General features: G+C 41.2%; 1 protein-coding gene across 1 annotated transcript in view; it reads right to left on the bottom strand.

Moving 5' to 3' along the window:
• Nucleotides 1-22,380, bottom strand: part of USH2A (usherin) — a 588,113-nt gene that overhangs the window by 436,301 nt on the left and 129,432 nt on the right. The window contains exons 18-19 of the mRNA XM_056852957.1: nucleotides 20,870-21,027; nucleotides 18,706-18,850 (exon numbers count right to left, since the gene is read on the bottom strand). Coding sequence (XP_056708935.1) covers nucleotides 18,706-18,850; nucleotides 20,870-21,027 — 303 coding nt within the window. The remainder of the gene's footprint in view (nucleotides 1-18,705; nucleotides 18,851-20,869; nucleotides 21,028-22,380) is intronic.

Raw genomic sequence — 22,380 nt, 5'->3', positions numbered from 1 at the left:
AAGAGAGATACATCTCTCCAGTTAAGGATGTCCAAACAATACTAGTTTACAGAATAAGCTTGAAAGTTTTATTACATGATATATTGTCACTGAGGAAAGCTGTATCCATTACAGTTCAAACAGTAATTGTAAGTAGCCTTTGACCTCTATGCTATTTAGCCATACCAATTCAACCTATTTCTTTAATTGGTAAAAGTTCCTAATGGCACCTATAAAATGTCCTGTTGACTAATCAGACTTACTGGGGGTTTGCACCTTAACTGCTGACAAAGAGTATTTTTACCTTAGCATTATAGAAGCAGTACACACTTTGTGTCAAGCTAATTCTAGTCAACAAGAACTGTTTATTTTATTCTATTACATTTCTATGCCACCTGTCCACCCAAGAAGGGTCCCAAAGGTGGCAAATATCAAAACATTTCAACATTAAAACATCAAGACATTAAAACCACATTTAAAATATAAGTATATATAAAACTTTAAACAATGCAATAAACTTCTAAGCCCACAAACACATATAACAACACAACAAGGGAAGAGGGGCAATAACAATTTGTGTAGAATGCCAAACAAAACAAGAGACAATGCAGAAGACAATGACAGAGGGAGACAAATCAATCTCCTTGGGAAAAAAGTTCCAAAGTTTTGATGCCGCAACTGAGAAGACCCTTTCATGGTTTGCCACCTGTCTAGCCTCAGATGGCTAGGGCACCAAAGGCAAGGCCTCCAAAGATGACCCAAATGTGTAGCTTCTTATGGAAGGAGGTGGTCCTTCAGGTATGATGGGCCCAAGCCATATGTGGCTGCAAAGGTCCAAACCAGCCACTTGAAGTGGGTCCAGAAGCATACTGTAGGAGTAGCCAGTGTAGATGGAATAAGACTGGAGTGATATGGTCCCTACGAACCACTCCAGTAAACATTCTTGCCCCAGCATCCAATACCAACTGTAGCTTCTGGACAGTCTTCAAGAACAGCCACATGTAGAGCTCACTGCAATAATCAAACTTAGATGTTACCAGGGCATACATCATAGTGGCAAGATCTTTCTGGCCCATGAAAGGCCACATCTGGCTCAACAGCTGAAGCTAGTAAAAGGCACCCCGGCCACCACTGCCACCTGTTTATCCAACAGGAGGTCTGGATCCAGCAGCACTCCCAAGTTACAAACCTGCTCCTCCAGGGGGAGTGCAATCCTAAACAGAACAGGAGATACCCCATTTTCTAGATCAACCCCCCCCCACTTGCAATACCTCTGTTGTGGTGGGATTAAGTTTCAGTTTATTAGCCCTCATCCATCCCAAAACTGCCAGTTCACAGTTTCCATAGCCTCCCTGAGATCAGTTGGAACCCTGAGACAGAGCTGAGACTGAGTAATTCACATATAGGTGGTAACTCAACCCAGATCTCTGATTGACCTTTCCCAGTGGCTTTATGTAGATGTTAAAAAGCACAGGGAACAAGATAGAACGTTGTGGGATCTCATATGGCAGAGGGCAAGGGGTGGAACAGCAGTCCCCCAGCACCATACTGTGCATTTGGGAACTACATAGTTCCTGCTTAGACAATTTAAGACTTGTGTGACCTAAGGAAATTTTGTATGGCCTCCTAGCCCCTTGTGAAATTTCAAGAAACCTATCATAAATGGAAGCCCTTCCCCCCCCCCCACACACACACACCAAGAGCTGATTTGCACATCAGTGTCAGGGATGGGATATGTGCCTTTAGTGATTGGATATACATGCAACTATGACCTACATAGGGTTGTTCAAGTATTTCATGAAATACCACACCATGAATCAATGAATATCACCATGACCATGACCCTGAAGTGATGATTCCACAGATATGAGTGAAAGTGATCTACAAGAAAACTGTAAGAGTAAGGTGAAGCAGAAATGGGTTAGTATTAACAGACCTGACAGATGTTAATGAACAATTCTCCCTCTTTTATAGATATGGGCTCACTCAGGTCACTCAGCAAGTAGGCATGGTCAGGAATCTGCTGAAATCCATAGGCTCTGCCAAAGACAGTTGACCAGGAGAAGAGTGACCTGCCTGTTGATGTTACAAAAACGAAGCCAGCCCCTCACAAATTTCAAGTTGCAGGCAAGCATCCCTCTCATTGGGCTATAGCAGACCTCTGGAGAAGGCTCTGCAGTGACATGGGGGCTGGTGGGGTCAAAACAGAGGTGCACCCAGAGTGAACCACTTGATGTTATTTTTCAAAACACTGATCACTTTCAAGAAAGAGGGACAGTGCTGCTGGAATACTGTGTACAAAGCTGACCACTGTATATTCTGTTGCTGCCAGGTGGGAAAATGAGAAGTCACCTCAGGAAAGTAGGATAATCTTCCCTACACCAAGCAGAGGGACACCTGGTGGCTGATTGAGAAACAGCACCCCTCTCAGGGAGGGAAACCTGGTCAAGGACATATAACAAGTTGCAGATTGTTAAATCAGCTGTACTAAACATATTACAGAGACACTGAAATAATACTATGTTCTAAATTTAAAAGTTTCATTTCATTGTTATGTACACAGACATACGCCATATCACTAATAGAACATATTATATGGCACAATATTCATTTGGGGAATAATATGGACTAAATTATGGTTCTAGCAAATTACTTTGCTGTGTTGTGCTAAGAGTTCATTGTAAAGAGCTTCATTTATAATAAATTGATAACATATCCTTAAAGATTCTTGCATACAAGACCATTAGCATCCTTTTCACTTCCTGGCATTAACCTGTAGTATGTTGCTATTACTTTTCCTACAACATGATAAAATATTACATTTGGCAGAGGGAATGATGGGAGACAAAAACCCACCAACCGTGCTATGCATTGTAAATTCTTGCTTGGACATCATTTATGACTTCACAATCTAATTAGTATCATACTGCTATGTTAGAAATTTACTGTGTCAAAATTGAAGTAGTGCCGTGTGAGGTCACAAGCCTTCTCCGCATAAGTAGCACAAAGCACTAATGAAATGTGGTATTAATGCACAGGTTTCAAAAGAAAACATGGCTTTACACTTGGAACTTCACCTTTGGAGCAAATCAGTCTATGTCAGCATTTTAAATGCAATTGCTGAGGTTGAGTCCTCCAGTTCAGCCTGAAGATGCTAAAGCAGAATGACTAAAACTCATTATTTCCACAATGAACGCACATTGCCAAGACTCTTTGACAACAATCGCATCTTCCTTACATGTCCTCTTTTAATAAATGGGAATTGCCTGCACTGTAATTATAGCATCTTTGCTACCCAAATCTGAAGCTTTTATATGGCTTGTGCAATTAACTACTTAAATGCATTGTAACACTTGCTTCTCTGACAGGAAAGTATTGATTTTTTAATCATTTTCAAGTCTACTCTAGCACAAATAAATGTACTACAGTTACAGTTAATGCACTGTGTACATGCATTAAACACCAGCATGACACAATTTATTATTTTGTGATATATGGAACAGAAACCCAACCTTTCAGAAAGTACTGTCTTTGGTATAACATTAGTATTGCAACTACCATGTCCTTGGTGATTCGGAATACTTGTACTTCCAACAGTTGAAACAGAAAAAAAAAGTTTAGAGAATAAATCCCTGTGTCAATTGTATTGTACAATAAAGATATGAAAGGCTAAAAGCCACAATATACATTTCCTAAAGGTGTCACTGTGGTACCTGTAGCAGCTTTGGTGAAGGAAGAGACTATAATTTTATCTATTTTTTCCTACTCCTTTCAAATACACGTCAAAGCATACTGTGTTTAACAAAATGAGCAATGTTTTGCATATTTTAGTCATGTACTTTTAATTTTTTTTCCTGATAATATATCGCTAATATGGTATAAAGCTAAAACAGTATTTTAAACACCTATGATGCCTGCGTGCCATTGTGAAGCAGAGGGCATCACAAGAATCAATACAACAGATGGTCCATACAGTTTTTATGTCAAAGATAAATCACATAGAGATGTTGCTACATTGGTCACTATAAACAAGCCTTTCCAGTGTGTGTGTGTGTGCGCGCGCGAATGCGTGCACATTATGTGTGTACGAAAAATATAATGCTGGTAAGAAAAGAGCAGTTAACTTTGTTTTGTTTGAAACGATATCATTTTAGTTTTAGAAGCTAAGACAGATGCCAGCATTTCACTGCGAACAGATGGTAATTCCATCTAATAGTGCATCTCTGTATTAGTAAGGTCTGTTGTGTATACAAACAGTAATAAACACTAGGTGAGGATCAAAATAAATTTTAATTGTTGACATTAAATTCTGGCAGCCATGCTTCTAAGGATAGCATATTCTTTTCGCAAATCTGTCAGGTTAACTAACGCAGCTGCTAAAGCTTTCCTAGAGCCTGTCAGGTTCTAAGGCTAATAAAAATGCATTTGCATCATAGCTACAAAACTTTACTGGTCTCCTTCTCTTTCATGCTTTCATATTAAAAGGAAACTCTCCATGAATTATTGGTGGCACTTCTGTGTTTAGTTCTTTTTTTGGCTTTGGTCTGCAATTAGCTTCTCAGTGTGTTCATGACAACGCACAACTCCAAATGGCATATCTTCCCATTAGTATTTTGAAAATGACAGTATGGATACATCTTTACTTTGGCTATTGCTCATTAGAACCTTAATCATTTGAATATCCCAAAACTGGTACGTTTGTACATTTAAAAAAACTGTCCTATCTGATCTTCAGCTCAGGCACTCAGTGGCTTATTGTCATGTGCTCTTAATGCCAAGGGCCACAAATATTATAATTCCTAATCAAGTCACCAATGCAAAGTACATTCATTTTTCTCGTTCAGCTTCATTACAACTTAGTGAGATAGCTTGTTAGTATTCCCATTGTACAGAAGGGGAACTGAGGAAAAGCATCAGTGAAATGGCAGACCAGCAGTAAGACTCCTTGGTTGTTATTCGTCACCTTTATGTCTTGATTTTTTGTCATAAGGTCTTCAAAATGGCTTAAAATGTTTTAAATAGATAGTAATGCCAAACACACTGCATTATGTCCCTACTGCTCTACCTAAACTGTAATTTATTTATTTTTTGGTGGGGTTAGAATAACATTTTCTGGGTAATGCATTTTCTAGTCCCTTCCTCCTAGAACTACGGGTCCTTAATATCATAGGAGCCATGTAGAGAGGCATCAGCCAATGCACTGAGCTAGTACTGAGCGTTACCTACTAGATCACAGTGATTCAAGGTTTCTTGCCAAGAGGAGTCTAGTTCCTAGGGTTGCCTTCATCCAGAAAGTTTGCCTATACCTTTAAGAGCTTCATGTGCTAAATAAGGCTGCCACCATTATATGTCCTCATTCCTCCACTGGTTCCCTTCCTCCACAACCAGTTCCATAATAATCTTGTCCAAAAACGACAGGGAAGAATACAAGCAGTACAGTCTACTTGCTGCCTTGGAGCATTTATAGGTATAGACACTATCTCTGGGCAGTGACCTTGCAAATGTGCCTACTGGTCTGCCTGCATAGGAAGATTTTATTTGATTACTTATTTAAAACATTTGTATTCTGCCTTTCCACCCAAACAGTGTTCCCCAAGGTGGTGAATAGCAAAACATTACAACCTGGGATGAGGCCCAATGACAATTATCGAGAGTATACCAAGCAAAACAAAAAAGTCTTCACCCACTGGCAGAAAACAATGTTAGAAGGAGACAGAGTTCCAAAGTTTTGGTGCAACAACTGAGAAGGCCCTTTCTTGGGTTGCCACCCATCTAGCCTTGGATGGTGGAGGCACCCAAAGCAGGGCCTCCAAATATGACCAGAGTAGAAGGGTAGATTCATAAAGGAGATGAAGGTCCTTAAGGTGAGCTGGCGCCATGCCATATAGTGCTTTAAAGGTTAACACTAGCACCTTGAATTGGGCCCAGAAGGAAACTGAGAGCCAGTGTTGACCGAACAAAACTGGAGTGATATGGTCCCTACAACCCACTCCAGTTAACATTTTGGCTGCAGCATTCTGTACCAACTATAGCTTCCAGAAAGTCACCAAGGGCAGCCCAATGTAGAGCAGACTGTTACCAGGGCATGCACCATAGTGGCAAGATCTTTCCTGCCCAGGAAGGGCCGCAGCTAGCTCACCAGCTGAAGCTGGTAAAACGTACCCCGGTCACCAGTGCCACCTGTTTATCCAACAGGAGGCCTGGGTCTAGTAGCACTCCCAAGCTACAAACCTGCTTCTTTTAGGGGACCAAACATTCCCCCCACCAGTAGCACCTCCTTTTTGTGGGGATGAAGTGTCAGTTTTGTTAGCCCTCATCCATTCCAAAACTGCCTTCAGGTACTTGTTCATGGTTTCCACAACCTCTCTTGGATCTGCTGGAAGTGGTAAATAGAGCTGAGTGTCATCTGCATATTGGTGGAAACTCAGTCCAAATCTCTGGATGACCTCTCTTAGCAGCTTTACGTACATGTTAAAAAGCATGGCAGACAACAGAGCCTTGTTGGACCTTGCAAATCAGAGACCAAAGGGCCGAGCAGCAGTCCTCCAGCACCACACTCTCAAACCTACCTTTGAAGTAGGACCAAAAACACTGCAGAACAGTGCCTCCCAGTCCCAACCCAAAAAGGCAGTCCAAAAGGATACCATGACTGATGGTACGAAAAGCTGCCAAGAGATCCAGGATAAATGACATGATCAAACTCCCCTTGCCCATTTCCCAGCACAGGTCCAAATTTGCATTCCATACTTCCAATGGAAAACAGTAGTGCTTGTAGACATTTTTGCTTAAACTTTCCAGTGTAAAATAGGAGTACATCCATTAACTGGTTTAGACCCTTCAGGAAAATGCTGTGTTCAGAATCACTATGTAAAATAGTCTTCAAACAAACACAAGTGTCACCAGTTCGTTTTATTATGAGCATATAGAATCATATTTCTTTTTTTAAAAAATCAATGTAATGGTATTTAAAAAAAAATCCTGAAAAATATATTGCTTCCACCATATGGGACAACCAACGACTCACCAACCGATTTAAGATGCAGCATATTGAGCTGACCATATGTTACAGTGCTGTTGAATGGCTGAGTGATTCATGCCCGTCACATTCTAGTATATCAATTAAAGCTCCTTGAAGTCTGCATGATTTGTGTCTCTGTTATTAAACCCTGCTAATTCATCCCACTTACACATCTGTTATAAATCTCTAGGAGTGCTGCATGATTCATGGCAATCTGTGAGCATCGTACAGCAAATTCTTCTCCTTGTAATTAACAGTAAATTGTTTTACTGCCATGCAATGAATTTTTCAGTTATATTGCAAATGAACTCCTAAATGCATGGCTCTTTCCTAAGAACTGACTTATATCATTAGGCAATTAAAAAGTATTGCTTTGAACCAAAAGCTTTTAATCAAGAGAAATACAACTTAAACTCAGTCTAAAGACCATGCAAATATGACATACTGGCAAAAGAATAATTTGTGCAATTTCCTGAGGAATGAAATATGTTCTTTGGGGAGAACAAACAAATAAGTAGTGCACAAAGAGCAACCAATCTGTAGCTGAAGAGCACTTGGCAAGAGAAGATACCCAGCAGATACTGTTTATCTCAGGAGTTATTTAAGTCATCATTTAAGTCTTTACCAAATTTCTCAGATTATGTTTCACGTCCCTAATTGGAACACAGTGCTTATATTCTTGAAATAAGTAATTGGATAATTAAGCAAGCAAAACCATCACAGGATTCCAGCGTTGTTCAAGAATTTCAGTCAAAGGTGAAGCCAATTCATTTTAGCTTGGTTTCCATAGCTTCCTGAAGAAGCTTTAATTCCCCCACCCTCCTAGTCTAATTCTTGGCAGCAGTCTCAAATTCATGAGTCCATACATCAAGTCAGTAGTCTAACAACAAATGAAATTAAATTCAAAGAAGGGAGACTAACTGAAGGACAGCAACCCAAAGTGTTTGGTGCCCCCCTATGTGTGTCTCTGTATGTGTACATATGTGTGTGTGTGTGTGTGTGTGTAATGACAAATTTGCATTATAATTCCCCCTTTTTAGAATGAAGCAGAAAGTGACTGGCTTAATGAGGGATTATTCAAGGCAGGAATGAACAAAATGCATTCATAACCAGGAACAAAGATTATGAGGGGTGTGGGGGAGACCAGGCAACTGCTGAGAAAGAAGAGGATGATTGGTTTATGTATTACGAATAAAAAGGTAGAAAAATATTTATATTAGTATTCACTAATGACTATATATACAAGATTGCTGTAATTAAAATTATAAATTAACATATTAAGAGAGCTTGTTTAATCACTTTGGATCCCATTCACAATGACAGACTTTTATGTACTTGCATGCAAAGCAATATGTATTTTCAGAGAAGAGGCAAACAGCCTGTGTATTTTACTTTTAATAGAGAAAGAAAAATCTGATGCACCACTAATTACCAGTTAATTGGATATGGGTGGTTTTTAAGACTGTGATAGAGCACTGTGCTTAAAAAACATTATATGACAGGCAAACTGTATGGTTGTTATCAATAGCTTGTACCTTTCCAAAGTACTGAAAATTCAGACATTATAGTTTGGGGTTGTTATTTTTTTAAACACTGGAAACTGTAGCATGTGAACAGAAACCAGAAATCAACCCAATGTATCTGACTGTTTCCTTTCAGAATTTATTTTCAAAAGTATGGGATTTGTATCCAAATAATAAACTGATGGAAATTTATTATTTGCCAGATATTTAAGATTACTATAGGAAGAACAAACATCAAGACAGAAATTACACATATAACTCTATGGAGGTGCTAAATGGCAAAGTCTTCATCTGAGAGATACATAGGTCTCCCATTGATGGTAATGGCAAATAGTGGTGTTCCCAATACTCTGGGTACAGGGTACAGTGCTAGACAAAGAAAGACAGTAGAAAGGAGAAATCCACTGAGTCCCATGGATAGCCCATTCACGCCTGTTCATAGATTGTTTAAGGCATTTCGGTCTTTATTCATAATTTATAATCTTTAGGATGCAGCTAGTGTGGTATAGGGAATGATGTGCAGTCCTCAGAGAAGACTGGGGTTCACCCTTCATGTTTTCCATGGAGTCAATATATTGCCTTGGACAAGTCAGTCTCAATCTCAGTCCCTCATTTATAAAATAGGACTTGCCACACAGGGTTGTTGTAATGACAACTACCAAACGCACTGTGTAAAGAATTTTGTTAAATAAACAACATAAATGACAAACAGTAGCAGTTATGTAATCAAAAGGTGAGAGGACTTTAAAAGGGTATGTTTGTAGAAGGTGGATTTCAGTTCCTGACTGCTTGTGTTTTATAAATATTGACTACAATCCAACTCAAGTTGGTTATGACTACCCATCCTACTAAAAGTAGTGGGGCCTCAGGTTGTCTCAAAACTTGTTCTATAGCCGTGTTGTTGAACCTATGGCACGCGTGCCGCAGCCGGCACACCAAGCCCTCTCTGTGGGCACACGCAGACCCGTCGCGTTTGCCTAGGGCTGTGCCGCGTTGCCGTGGTGAGGGCGCTGAGGGTGGTGCTCCTTCTCCCCAAGCCCACGCTCCCCAAGCCGGCACTGGCTGTTTGTTGAGGGCCCCGCCCATTTTCAGTTTGGACCAGAAGGCTGTGGCTGAGCACCTTGCCACGCCCCCTGTCAGCAGAGCTGCGGCCCATCTTCAGTTTGTCTGGGGCCCCGCCCATCTAAAAAAGCATTTAGAAAATTCTACAACATTTGCAGACAATCCTACAAGCCATCAGGAAATCTACAAGGAATTTTCTAGCATTGTAGCAGCTGCAAAGGTGAATTTCAGTAACAGATTTTTACAGTTCCTTAAGATGGAGACAACCCTGTGTTTTCTTACTTCTCCAGATAAAGCCAAATTTGAAGAACTTGATCTTTCCTGCCTACACTGGTTAGATTTAGAAAATCTGGAAATGGAGCTAATAGAATTTCAAGAAAGCTCTATCTGGAAAAATAAATTCTATGACCTGCGTGAAACACTTGAGAAGATAGAAGGGATGCCAAAGGACAGCATGAAATCCTTAAAGTGTGGAATTCTCTGCCAAATAATTTTAAGTCAATGAAAGCACTTGGGATTGCTTTCCTTACTTTGTTTGGATCATCTTATGCTTGTGAGCAGCTGTTTTCAGCTTTGAATTATATCAAATCTGACACCAGAAACAGGCTAACAGATGACCTGAGTGCTGCACGTGTTGCTCTCAAACTTACAAAGTATGAGCCAAGGGTACACAAATTATCAGCATGCACACAACAGCAAAAAATCACATTAATTCAAAAAAATTGACGATGTCCTCAAAGATGTCACAAAAATGGTGAATTACATCATGGCTCGTGCTCTGAATTGTTGACAGTTTCAAGCACTTCTTGAGGAGGTTCAGGCACAGTATAATTGTTTACTTATGTACAATAATGTCCAGTGGCTGAGCAGAGGACGAGTCCTGGAGAGATGCATGCCAAATGCAAACTTTTGCCTTTCAATAAAAAGTTGTTTGTATCATTGAAAGCTCTGTTATTGTGTTTTTCTTTTAACACAAAATATGTGAATGTATGAGTTTTTTTTTCTAAACTAAAACCTCAGTAGTCAGGTTAAATTGCCGTATTGGCACTTGGCGATAAATAAGTGGGTTTTGGGTTGCAGTTTGGGCACTCGGTCTCTAAAAGGTTCGCCATCACTGTTCTATAGTCATGAGTAACTTTTGATCCCATTCGTCTGAGGGACCTGAGATAGAACTAACATAATTAGACATAAAGATAAAAGTTGCACTGGTGGAGCTGGATAATCAGAGCCTGCCAACACTTCCTCAGATAAAGAGGAGCTAGAGGAAGATGGCAGGGTGAGAAAAGAGCAGCTGCCGCAATAGACCGAAGTAAGTGAAAGGAGTGAAGAGCAGGCACAGACAGAGGAAGTCTCACTGGGTCTGCAGCCTGCCATCACAGTAGAATTGGCTGTGTCTGGGGTTCAATCACAGGTGGCATCACCTGGAGGGTTGCCAAGACTACTTGAACAGAAATGCCGAAAGATCAGGGCGGAGATAGAAAGCTGTCGAAAAGGTGCGAGGTTATGGGCCCAGCATAGAGGCCAGGATTACCTGAATGGCCTAATGAGCAACAGCTGGTCTGCATTAAGATAAGGGCCCATTTAGGCAGGCAATGAGATCAGCTCTGTGTGGGAGCAAACTCATCCATTTGCAGCCACCTCGTGCTTCTGTGAGTCTTCTCTTGACTTCTGTTTACCCTGACCTCAGAACTGAACCTGACCTTGAATTTGGATTGCCCCTCTGGTATTGACACCTAGGAATTGAACTTGAACAGCATGGTGCCTGACCTTGGATGGGTTTCATGATTACAATATCTGCCTCTGACCCTTGTATCTGCCAGCATTCTGGACAGAACCATTTGTAAAGCTTAGATTTATATAAAAGAAGTCTGTTATCTACTGACCATTTATTTATATATTATTTATTTAAAAAATGTATTAACAGCCTTTCTACCTTGTGGAATTCAAATCAGCTTACAATGTCAATAAAACAAAAATTATAAAATAAATAAATAAGAGAACAAAGTTAAATAATAAATAAATAAAAGATAACATACCTATTCCTGAAACACAAAATTTTAACAGATAACATCAGAGAGAAAACATGCCCACACTTCAAAAACATGTAATGCTCATGCATTCTAATGTTCATATTCTAAAATATTTCAAAATCACTCTTAAATCAGCTGTGAATGCATAGCTTCACTCACACCCATGAAGTCAGTGTAAAATATTTCTCATTCAAACCAACATTTAATATCTGCCAAATAAGTGATCGATAACTATACCTGCGATATCAGTGAGAATTTGGAAACTTGCCTATAAATCTCAATCCTGAATCGACATTTACATAGTCTGGATACTATATTGGATGGATCCTATATGAACAGCTAACATCACTCTTGTTTGAATATAAAATGGGATTTGCAGAAATATTTGTATATTGTGATCCAACGAAACTAATTTCTGTGTCACTGCATGGCAGGGAGTGAATGAGGAGGGCTCACCCGTTGCACAAGGACCTCTCCTTGTGCCAGCTCAATCCTGACAATCCTTCTGTTGTGCAGGTTTTGCACGGCAACACCTACACAGATGGGCCTGTCATGCCCCCTGAATGTCTAAATATTCACTTTTGCTTTGACACATGAGCAAGAGACAATAACCAAATGGTTATCTTCTCTCAGCCACCAGCTGTTCACCATTGGCAACAAAGACAGTAGGAATATTCGTGTGAGCCTCAGTCCCAGATTCTAACAGTGGTATCCAATAAGTCCCAAAAGAAAATAATTACTCAGGTTTTCATGCCTCTCATCCATTCTTCACGTCCTTGCTTTGAACTCCATAAGCCTCCACAAGAAACAACTGTCTCCTAGTATTACAGATGTGAAAGTAGATGAATACACATTGAAAGCATTACAGCAGATTGGAAAATTCAGGTATATTTGATAAGAAATTTACATGCAAATGACACTTGATTACTGTATCTACACCCACAGCTTGAAGACAGCATATGACTGAATACTATAGGAGTTACTATAGGATCTTTTAACACTCTGGTGAACCCAAAGTCAGTGCATTTACAGTGATTCTTGCCTTAAGCAAGACTCCATATCTCCAAAAGTATCATCAGATACCTGGTGAGGCTACATGTTTCCCAACAGCTGAAAAAAACAGAGGAGAGGGTTGTGCTTTCCACACCCTCATCATTCTGCTTCCAGGAGAGAACAGCCCAGTTTCCCCACTGGCACATTTATTATTGAAGATATTAACTTTTGTTTGCCTTATTCTTCCAGACTATTAAAAAATGCATCCTCTCCCCTTTGGGGTGCCTTGCAGGACTGGGCTAGGGCTTCCTTCTCTCATTCTTCTACAGTATCTATGGAAATCCATGAAGATAATTCACAGTGGGTAGCCGTGTTAGTCTGTCTGCAGTAGTAGAAAAGAGCAAGAGTCCAGTAGCACCTTAAAGACTAACAAAAATATTTTCTGGCAGGGTATGAGCTTTCGTGAGCCACAGCTCACTTCTTCAGATACAGCTAGAATGTGAATCCATCTGTCTTTAAGTAGAGGAGAGTGAATTCAGACAAGCATTAGTATGTAAATGTTAACAGTATGTAAATATGAATAGCAGGCGTGATGGGATTAGGTGTGGTATGCAGAAGAGTCTGTGATGTCCAGGGGAGAGATGGGTGTGGAGAAATCAGCATTGGTAATGAGCCATGAATGCAAGGTCTTTATTCAGTCGTAGGTAAATGCATTGTCTTTAGTTTGAATATCAACTGTAATTCAGCAGTTTCTCTTTCCAATCTCCCTTTGAAATTCCTTTGTAAGAGAACTGCAACTCTTTATTCTGCAAAAGAATGTCCTGGAAGGTTGAAATGTTCTCCCACTGGTTTTTGAATATTGTGGTTTCTGATGTCAGACTTATGTCCATTTAATCTTTGTCTAAGAGACTGACCTGTTTGTCCAATGTAGATTGTGGAAGGGCATTGCTGGCATGTGATGGCATAAATCACATTAGAAGATGAGCAGGAGTATGAACCTGAGATAGTATGGCTGACATTGGTGGGTCCAGAGATGATGTTCCTAGAATCTATATGAGGGCAAAGTTGGCACCTTGGTTTGTTGCAGGCCTTGGTGCCAGAGTCCATGTTCCTGTTAAGTAGTTTATCATCATGGGTGAGAAGTTGTTTTAAGGTTAGCCGGCTGTCTGTAAGCAAGAAAGGGACGCCCCCCACCCCAGTGCTTCAGCGAGGGAAGTGTCACAATCCAGCATTGGTTGTAGGTCCTTAATAATACGTTGGACTGGTTTTAGTTGGGAGCTATAAGGGACAACCAGAGGTGTTCTGTTGTCATTCTCTCTGGGTTTATCTTGTAGTAAGTTGATACCCAGGCCCAACTTCTGCATACCACACCTAATCCCATCACGCCTGCTATTCACATTTACATACTGTTAACATTTACATACTAATGCTTGTCTGAATTCACTCTCCTCTACTTAAAGACAGATGGATTCACATTCTATCTGTATCTGAATAAGTGAGCTGTGGCTCACGAAAGCTCATACCCTGCCAGAAAATATTTTTGTTAGTCTTTAAGGCGCTACTGGACTCTTGCTCTTTTCTACTATGGAAATCCATTCACTGCTGGCAAATACAATGTGTATGATACTCTTGTTCTCTCCCCCCCCCCCAATCTAATCAAGGAGTCAAGGTAGTAGCCAAGGCCATCATTTAAATCTTTAATCATCAGCTAGTTATCTTTCGGTTGTCCCTCGGTGCAAAAAAGACACACAGCCAGTAGGCTGTTGCTTTATTTCAATGAAACTGAGTTCTAAGAAAGGTTATTTGGCCTTTAAAAAATAGCCACTTTCCCAGCTCTGGAAATGATAAATAGAAAAATATAGAAAGTATATATATATATATAAAAACACTACTGGTCAGCCACTTTTATAGTCTCCTGTCTTGTTTAATGTAATTAATATCAAAGTACAAATGGTTCTTGGAAGGAGACAGTCGTAAATGAGCTCTCAGGTTTCAATGAGCCATTTATCTTCAAGAAATTGACAAACAAACAGGTGAGGTGGCTTGATCATTAATAACAAAAGAATCCTATTTAAATGCCATTAGTTTCTATTGAAACTGCTCATTAGTAGGGCTGCAAGATGCTGAACTACAGAGATGTAAATGGTTGGCACTGGTTTTTCCAATTCATATATGACATCTGGGTGAATGAGGAATAAATTTACATACAGCATGGTACAATGGACATAGTGCTAGAGTTAGAAACTAAAGGCCCAGATTAAAATTATTGCTGACTCAAGAAGTTTATTAACTGACCTTGGGCTTTATTCTATCTCAGTCAATTCTAGCTCTAAAAATTGTTAGTACACAAACAATCTGATCTTGAACGAGTTTTCCCATAAGTCATAACTGGGACTGATTTCTAGGAATTAGTAGATTTGTCCAATTCTGCTCTTTCAAATGTGATGCTGGATTTCATTCTTCTTCAATTGTAGCTAATTCTGGAACTAAAGCATGTGCTACATGCTACCACAACACATTGATACCTCACAGAGAAGAAAAATCCTGATGAGACCATGCATATAATTTCATTAAGAATAAGATACCTTTTATGCAGTGTTTTACTGATATCTTTTATGCAGTGTTTTACTGATATGTGCGTGCACTCCTGCACAACCGTACAACACAAGATTTTTTGGGCAATCTTGTAACCTGACCTGCTAACAGATTTATATTTTTTCATTTAAAGTAAGTCCCTTCCCCCTTTGCTGTGGAGACATAAGGGGAAAGGCATGTCTTTGTAGTGAAAGGAGCCAGATAACCAGGTTGTTTTGACTATTTCTTTAATGTCCATTTCAGCTCAAGGGAATGTTCATTGAGGAGCACAATAAAAATAAGTTGATCTCAGATCTTTAAGGCTTTAAAAAAAGTTCCTGCAGAGAATTGTGCTAAGGTGCTGAGCCCTACCAACATCTCCCCATGATGGACAGCAGCAATGGTGCAGTTGAATGCCACCCAGCATCAAAAGGAGTGCCCTCTCCATGCCCCCGCCCCATCCTTAAAACCAATGTGCTGGCTGAGGTGAACAGATGCTTCAAGGTGCTCGCCAACTTTTCCTGCTCATCTTTTTATTCATTTATTTTCAGTGGTGCTAGTTGCTGCCAGCATGCTGCAGGCCCGGAAGCAATGAGGGGAGCAAGTTTAGGGGGAGGGACCACACACACACCAGATTTGGGGGAGAGGAATTGACCATAGCTTTATTGAATACAATCGCAGGAGCACTGGCACAGCATGGGGATGGATCCAACATTGGGCAACATGCCTGCCACCTGATATAACCCCATCCCCCACCTGCTGGGGGAAAACTGTAGAGTGGAAAGCTGCAGGATCCCATGTGGGCACAAGCCACTGTGTGGTTCCCCTGCCACCTGGTGAGGGGCACCAGCCAGCAGCCCCTGAGCTGGGCATGCTGCTTAATGGCTCCACCCCTAAGACCCCTTAAGGGAGTCCCCAAAATGGCATTGGGATGGATCCATTTGGGAGGAGGCGGTGCCTGTGAGGCCACTCTATGCCCAGAGGAAGGCAAAAAACCTCCAGGATCCCTGGCCAATCTGACCTGGAGGAAAATTCCTTTCTGACCTCAAAGTGGTGATCGGCATTACCCTGGGCATGTAAGCAAGGGCCACGAGAGCCGAGCACTGACTCATCCGTTCCTGCCCTCCCTCTCATGATCTTCCTAAGAGCAACAAAGGATAATCCAGAATGCCACGCATAACAACCCAAATGCAGAGTGGGTGGGATGGAAAGTGTGCACTCAGAGAGGGCAAGACACACATGGCTGCCTGGCTAAGAAGGGGGGGGGTGAGACCAGACAATGACCTTCCTTGTCAGGTCTGTCCCAAACTCCCACCACCCCTGCCAGCTCCCAGAAAATCAAGGAGCCATGTTGCCGGTGCAGAGCTGGCCCAATGGCTTCCCCCTCCATGTTCTTGGCCCCGGGCTGCAAACGCAGCCCCAAGTAAGTCTGGGGCCATTGCATCACAAACCTCCACTTCTATCTTACATTAAGTGAAAAAATTATTTAAAGTGGTACAATGCAGGTCTTGCTCTTGAAGTATGGAGAAGTTGGTATGAAAACAGTTTTACACGGTGTATCACAGGGACATGACTGCATTTTAAGCCAACAGTATTTTGCAGATCAGCGCTGAGGCCAAAGAGAGTAGCTTGCCAAAACCATCTACTGATTTCATAGAACAAGCAAGATTTGAACTGAAGAGTTACAGGTTCATAGGCCATATTCTTGTAAGGTGGTGTTACATGTTATAGAAACTGAAACAGAAAACAAAGTTACACAGATGTTTTCTTCAGAAATGTGTCAAGTAAGAAAGTACTCTCTCTCTCTCTCTCTCTCTCTCTCTCTCTCTCTCTCTCTCTCTCTCTGTGTGTGTGTGTGTGTGTGTGTGTGTGTGTGAACATCTGGAAATTTTTATCATCTAGGAAACTTTTTCAATACCATTTCATGAGGCCCATCCCTGGCAGCCAGCTTCCTCAGCAGTGAATCTGCATGGTGTCGTGGTTAAGAGTGGTAGTTTGGAGCTGTGAACTGTAATCTGGAGAATCGGGTTTGTTTTCCCACTCCTCCACATGAAGCCAATTGGGTGACCTTGGGCTAGTCACAGCTCTCTAAGAGCTCTCTCAGCCCCACCTACCTCACAGGGTATCTGTTGTGGGGAGGGAAGGTGATTGTAAACTGGTTTGATTCTTCCTTAAGTGGTAGAGAAAGTCACCATATAAAAACCAGCTCCTCCTCCTCTTCTTCGTCCTGGGATGGGCTGAAGGCAACATTTAGGAAGTCCTAGTGGGTAGGGTTGCCAGCTCCCTCCTGGCTACAGGCAGGGGGTGGGGATAGGGCTGCCAGCTGTAGGTTGGGAGGGTGGAGCCTTGGGAGAGTGATGCTTGGGGAGGGAAGCGACCTCAGCATGCCATAGAGTCCACCCTCCAATGCATCCATTTTCTCTAGGGGAACTGATATCTGTAGTCTAGATATGAGTTGTAATTCCAGGGGATCCTCAGGTTCCACCTAGAAGCTGGCATCCCTACTAGTGAGGGATTCCACCATGGCATGGGCAGGATTAGAGGCAGATGAGGCCAGCTTTCCCTTCCTCAGATCATCAAGAAGCTTGCCAGTTGAGGCAGGAACAGAAAACCCAGGGCCAGAGGTAGGCCCAAAGCCCTCCTGGCTAGCAGGCATGCATGGGGGAATCCAGGCACCTGATGCACTGACAGCCTGGCAAAGGGCAGGGTGGGTTCAAGGAAGAGAGTTGGGTGGATCAGCGACCCTCCTAGAGTGGCCAAGGCCATGGCTGTTAGGGAGAAGGAAGCATGGGAGGAGTGACAGGGCAGGGCTCAGGTAAGTCCCAGCAAGAAGGAAGTCAGAGGCACAATGGAAGGGTTAGAGGAAAGATGGCTGTTCCCACGTACCTGGAGGAAACAGCCAAGGAGTGCCACACTTCCATCTGGGTGGCAATGGACAAGGCACAGGCTGAAGGCCGTTTGAGGGGGTGCAATGGAGTGCTGTAACCGGACTTGAGTACTGTAACCGGACTTGAGGCTCAATAACAATTATTTCAGCGAAGCACTCTAACATCTGGCTATGGTAGGGACCAGGAAAGAGGAACAGTACGATGAACCCCTTACCCCAAGCAGCCCCACATCCTTCTACTCAGCCCCCCTCCAAGAAAGAAATGTATTCTAATTAAGGGTAGAGAAGCTGAACAACTGCATATTAATTTGTCCCCTAATGTGCTACTGATGCAATAGGTACTAATTTGTATGAACTTTCTTTACAGAAAATGTAAGCAAACAAAAGTAGATGAAATGATTTTTGATTGAAAAAGAAACCCCATACAGGTTTTACAATATACTACAAACCTATGTGGAAAATGTGGTGTTTTGTTTTTAATTTGTCATGGTAAACAAATATCAATTAAGCTAGTCACTTTGTATTAACACAACACCTATCTCCGTCGCTGTGCATCAACCTATGATCATCTGTAATGGTGCTCATTAGAAAGATACGTGCCACCTTTGCACTCGGATGGAACTCCCCCCCCGCCCTTACCGGCTGCTAAAGTCCGTCCCATTCCTGGTTCACTGCTGACACAACCAACTCGATTGCAGAGAGTAATTGTAAAATAATAAATCTTGTATGGTTCCAATCCTGTCACTGTGTAGGAATGCTCATGAGCTTCAGCAACATGCAAAACCTACCAAAAAAGGGGGGGGGAGAATCAACATGGATGCTGTGACAGTTCTTCTGTTACCCTACAATAAATAACAGGGTATGTTTAACAATAAGGAATTTGCTTTGGGGTTTGCTAATTTGTTCCTTTGAAGGTTTGCCAAGAGCTATTAGTGGAAATAGCATTATCTTGAAGAACCTCAACAAGAGAGAATTTAAATAAGACTTCAAATGTATCACATGAAGAGAAGCAGAGCTGTTTTTTATATGCCGACTTTCTCTACCACTTAAGGGAGAATCAAACCGGCTTACAATCACCTTCCCTTCCCCTCCCCACAACAGACACCCTGCTATGTTAATAGTAGTAGTGTAGTAGGGCAACATGTCTGTTCATAGTTCCTGTTAGTCAGATCTCATGTTTCATGGTGATCAGAACTGTTATGGTTTGATTACATCATAGAAGGGTAACACCATGATCATGCACAATCAACACTATTTATATAAATAACTCCTGTATCACACAGTTTTATGAGTTTAAGGACACATTTTTATAACTTTGCTTTTTCATTTCTCCACTCAGGAACTGGATTATTACCTCCAGCATGGTGTAGTGATTAAGAGCAGTGGTTAGGAGTGGTGGACTCTAATCTGGTGAACTGGGTTTGATCCCCCACTCCTCCACATGAGCAGCAAACTCTAATCTGGTGAACTGGGTTGGTTTCCCCACTCCTCCACATTAAGCCAGCTGGGTGACATTGGGCTAGTCACAGCTCTCTTAGAGCTCTCTCAGATAATCACATTAACCGTAGTTAGCGTAATTAAACCATTGTTTCATGCAATATCTGAGATGAACTTAAGGTTTAGGATTATGGATTGTGGAAAGAACACAGACTCCAGTTTGCTCAAGAAGCTGTTGTCAGATGTCACAACAAACTAGAATCATAGAGTTGGAAGGGATCTCTAGGGTCATCTAGTCCAGCCCCCTGCAGAATTCAGGAAATTCACAACTGCCTCCCCCACACCCCCAGTGACTCCTGCTCCATGCCCAGAAGATGGCAAAAAAACCCTCCAGGATCCCTGGCCAATCTGGCCCAGAGGAAAATTGCTTCCTGACCCCCAAGTGGTGTTCGGCATTTCCCTGAGCATATAAGAAAGGGCCAGGAGAGCCAAGCACGGACACAACCCTTCCTGCCCTGCCTCTCATGATCTGCCTAAATTCACAGAATCAGCATTGCTGTCAGATGGCCATATAGCCTCTGCTTACAAACTAGAGCCTGACTTGAGGTTTTTCAGACCAGGATGCTTTTAATCACACTCATGTGGGGTAGAGGAGGCAGCAGAAACATATGAAAACAAAACAAAGTTGCATTTGTACCTGTCAGGCACAAACAGAGGTTTGTCCTGACATCTGAATGCAACTACTGTCCTTTCTCTTTTTAGCATAAACATAGCACAGCATTATATAAATCGTTACAATCTATGTTCAAGCAACCACTAACCATAAGAGTTTTGCAGATCACCTTCAAGCCCTGGTTTCAAATTCAAGCATCAAGCTCTCTATGGTTAATATTAGTTTCAGTGTAGATATAATACTGTGTATCATGGATGACAGTGAAAAAGAAAGGGGAAGGGTACTTCCTGTAGGAAAGGACAGCAGGGAGAGAGCAGTATGCCTGCTAGTTGCCAGTTCCTGATATCATAGCCATGGTTAAGAGGTTGGGAAGCATTGCATCTACACTGATTGTCTTGGCTATCCTTGCAGAATTAAGTCATGTCTTCATGCATATAAACAAAGAGACTCCAGAACAATCTGCCGGAAATAAGGCAAATCCTCTCATACAGTGGCAAACAGACAGATAGTCAGTCAGCTCTGTCGTGGGCAATCTGCCATGATAAAGCTTTGATACCCCCCACTGCACTTTGATAATGGCAAGTACCTCTCCACTGGGATACTAGAATTTGGCATAGCCAACAAGGCTGGGACCACTTTATAACATCGATATATCAATAAGCAGAGAAAACAGATTGCTAATAACAATAATACCTGAGAAAACACTGGCAAGATTTTTTGTTCGGTAATTACATTGATGCTGTACCCCATCACTTCTCCTCTTGCTTCATTATCCTGTGGCTTTTCCCAAGACACGTTGAGAGAATATGGTGAAAGAGGGAATACTGATGGAGGTGGCATGAATACAGGAGCTAAAACACAAATAAATGTGCTAATTTATCATAAAATAAATGAACAACATGTGTCAGGCAAGTTTTCCCACTATATTTGTAAAATACCATCTGTTAAGCTTGATAAAATGGCTGTTTGCATCCAATTCCTAAATAAGCAGATTGTAGAAATTAATTTTCAGGTCTAAAAGGAATTTTCATATGGTTTTCAATGCTACAATTTTAAAGTAAATGTATCCCACCTATAGACAAAGTATGGGATCTATTATTTTTATGATGCACTAACCACCACTTAAAATCTGAAACACAATACAGTTTTCACATAATAACAAAGTAGATGGATTTTAAAAGCGCAGTCTTCCTGGGACCTAGGAAAAATCTGATTAGTGCAAAGATTGTCAAACACTTAAACATCGTCAAAGTAAATTTAACTGCTGCGCAGGTTTGAAATTAACATGTCTCTCTTGTATTAGAATAGCTGATATAACTGAGATGTTTAATTACATGACATGTGACTTCTATCCTATCTAGGCACTCTAAAATGGCTATATTCTGAGATTTACCATTTACAATTCTGTCCCCGGAAAATCCTGCTGGATGCTTTGAAGCTAATGGCCCAATCCACAAACCAATTAAAGCAAAGTCCTTGGCTTTAAGCCATCTACTTGGATGGAAGTCTCATCTGGGAAAAATCAGGGGGACTTACATCAAAGTGAAATATGTTTTGGATGAGTTGCCTAACTTGTTGATTTGAGTGAGACTATGAATATGGTCCTAAACACAAGTTTAGTGGAAATCTCTGGGATTTACTTCCAGGAAAGTCTCTTTGAGACAGAGGTAGTCATTGGCTTAAATCGAGGAGGGTTGATTAAGCTATATAACTTTTATACACCAACATTAGAGTTTTTTGTCAGAGATTTCTTACCTGCTTAGAAAAAAATAATGTGATCTCACTGGCAAATAAAATTTGCTGGTTATGTACCGAATAAAGACTTGAGCTGGGCAAATAAAACGATGAACACATATAAAACTTCCAGCAAACACAGAAAGAAATTATACTTATGAGCACTTCTTGATTAATTATCTTTAACTGGATAGAACCGGAAGTACACAAAAAATAATAATCAATGTACATCATCATTATATCTAAATCTCAACATGGCCCATCTTTGAATATTTAAATCCAGAGATTGGGGCCCTGGACAAGACAGATCTTTCCACAAACCAAGAAAAGCCCCAGATCTGCAGAAATATCTGAAATCTTAAAAAACAAACAAACAAAGATTGGGGGTTAAAACCCACCAAAATGATGGAAGCTGCACCTGTAACTTTAAGAAACAAATGGCCTCAGTGTCCACTGCTTGGCAATCACCA

Source organism: Euleptes europaea, chromosome 7, assembly GCF_029931775.1.
Source record: "Euleptes europaea isolate rEulEur1 chromosome 7, rEulEur1.hap1, whole genome shotgun sequence".
NCBI classification, from domain to species: Eukaryota; Metazoa; Chordata; class Lepidosauria; order Squamata; family Sphaerodactylidae; genus Euleptes; species Euleptes europaea.
The sequence above is the reverse complement of the archived record's forward strand: the minus strand, read 5'-3'. Positions and strand labels throughout refer to the sequence as shown.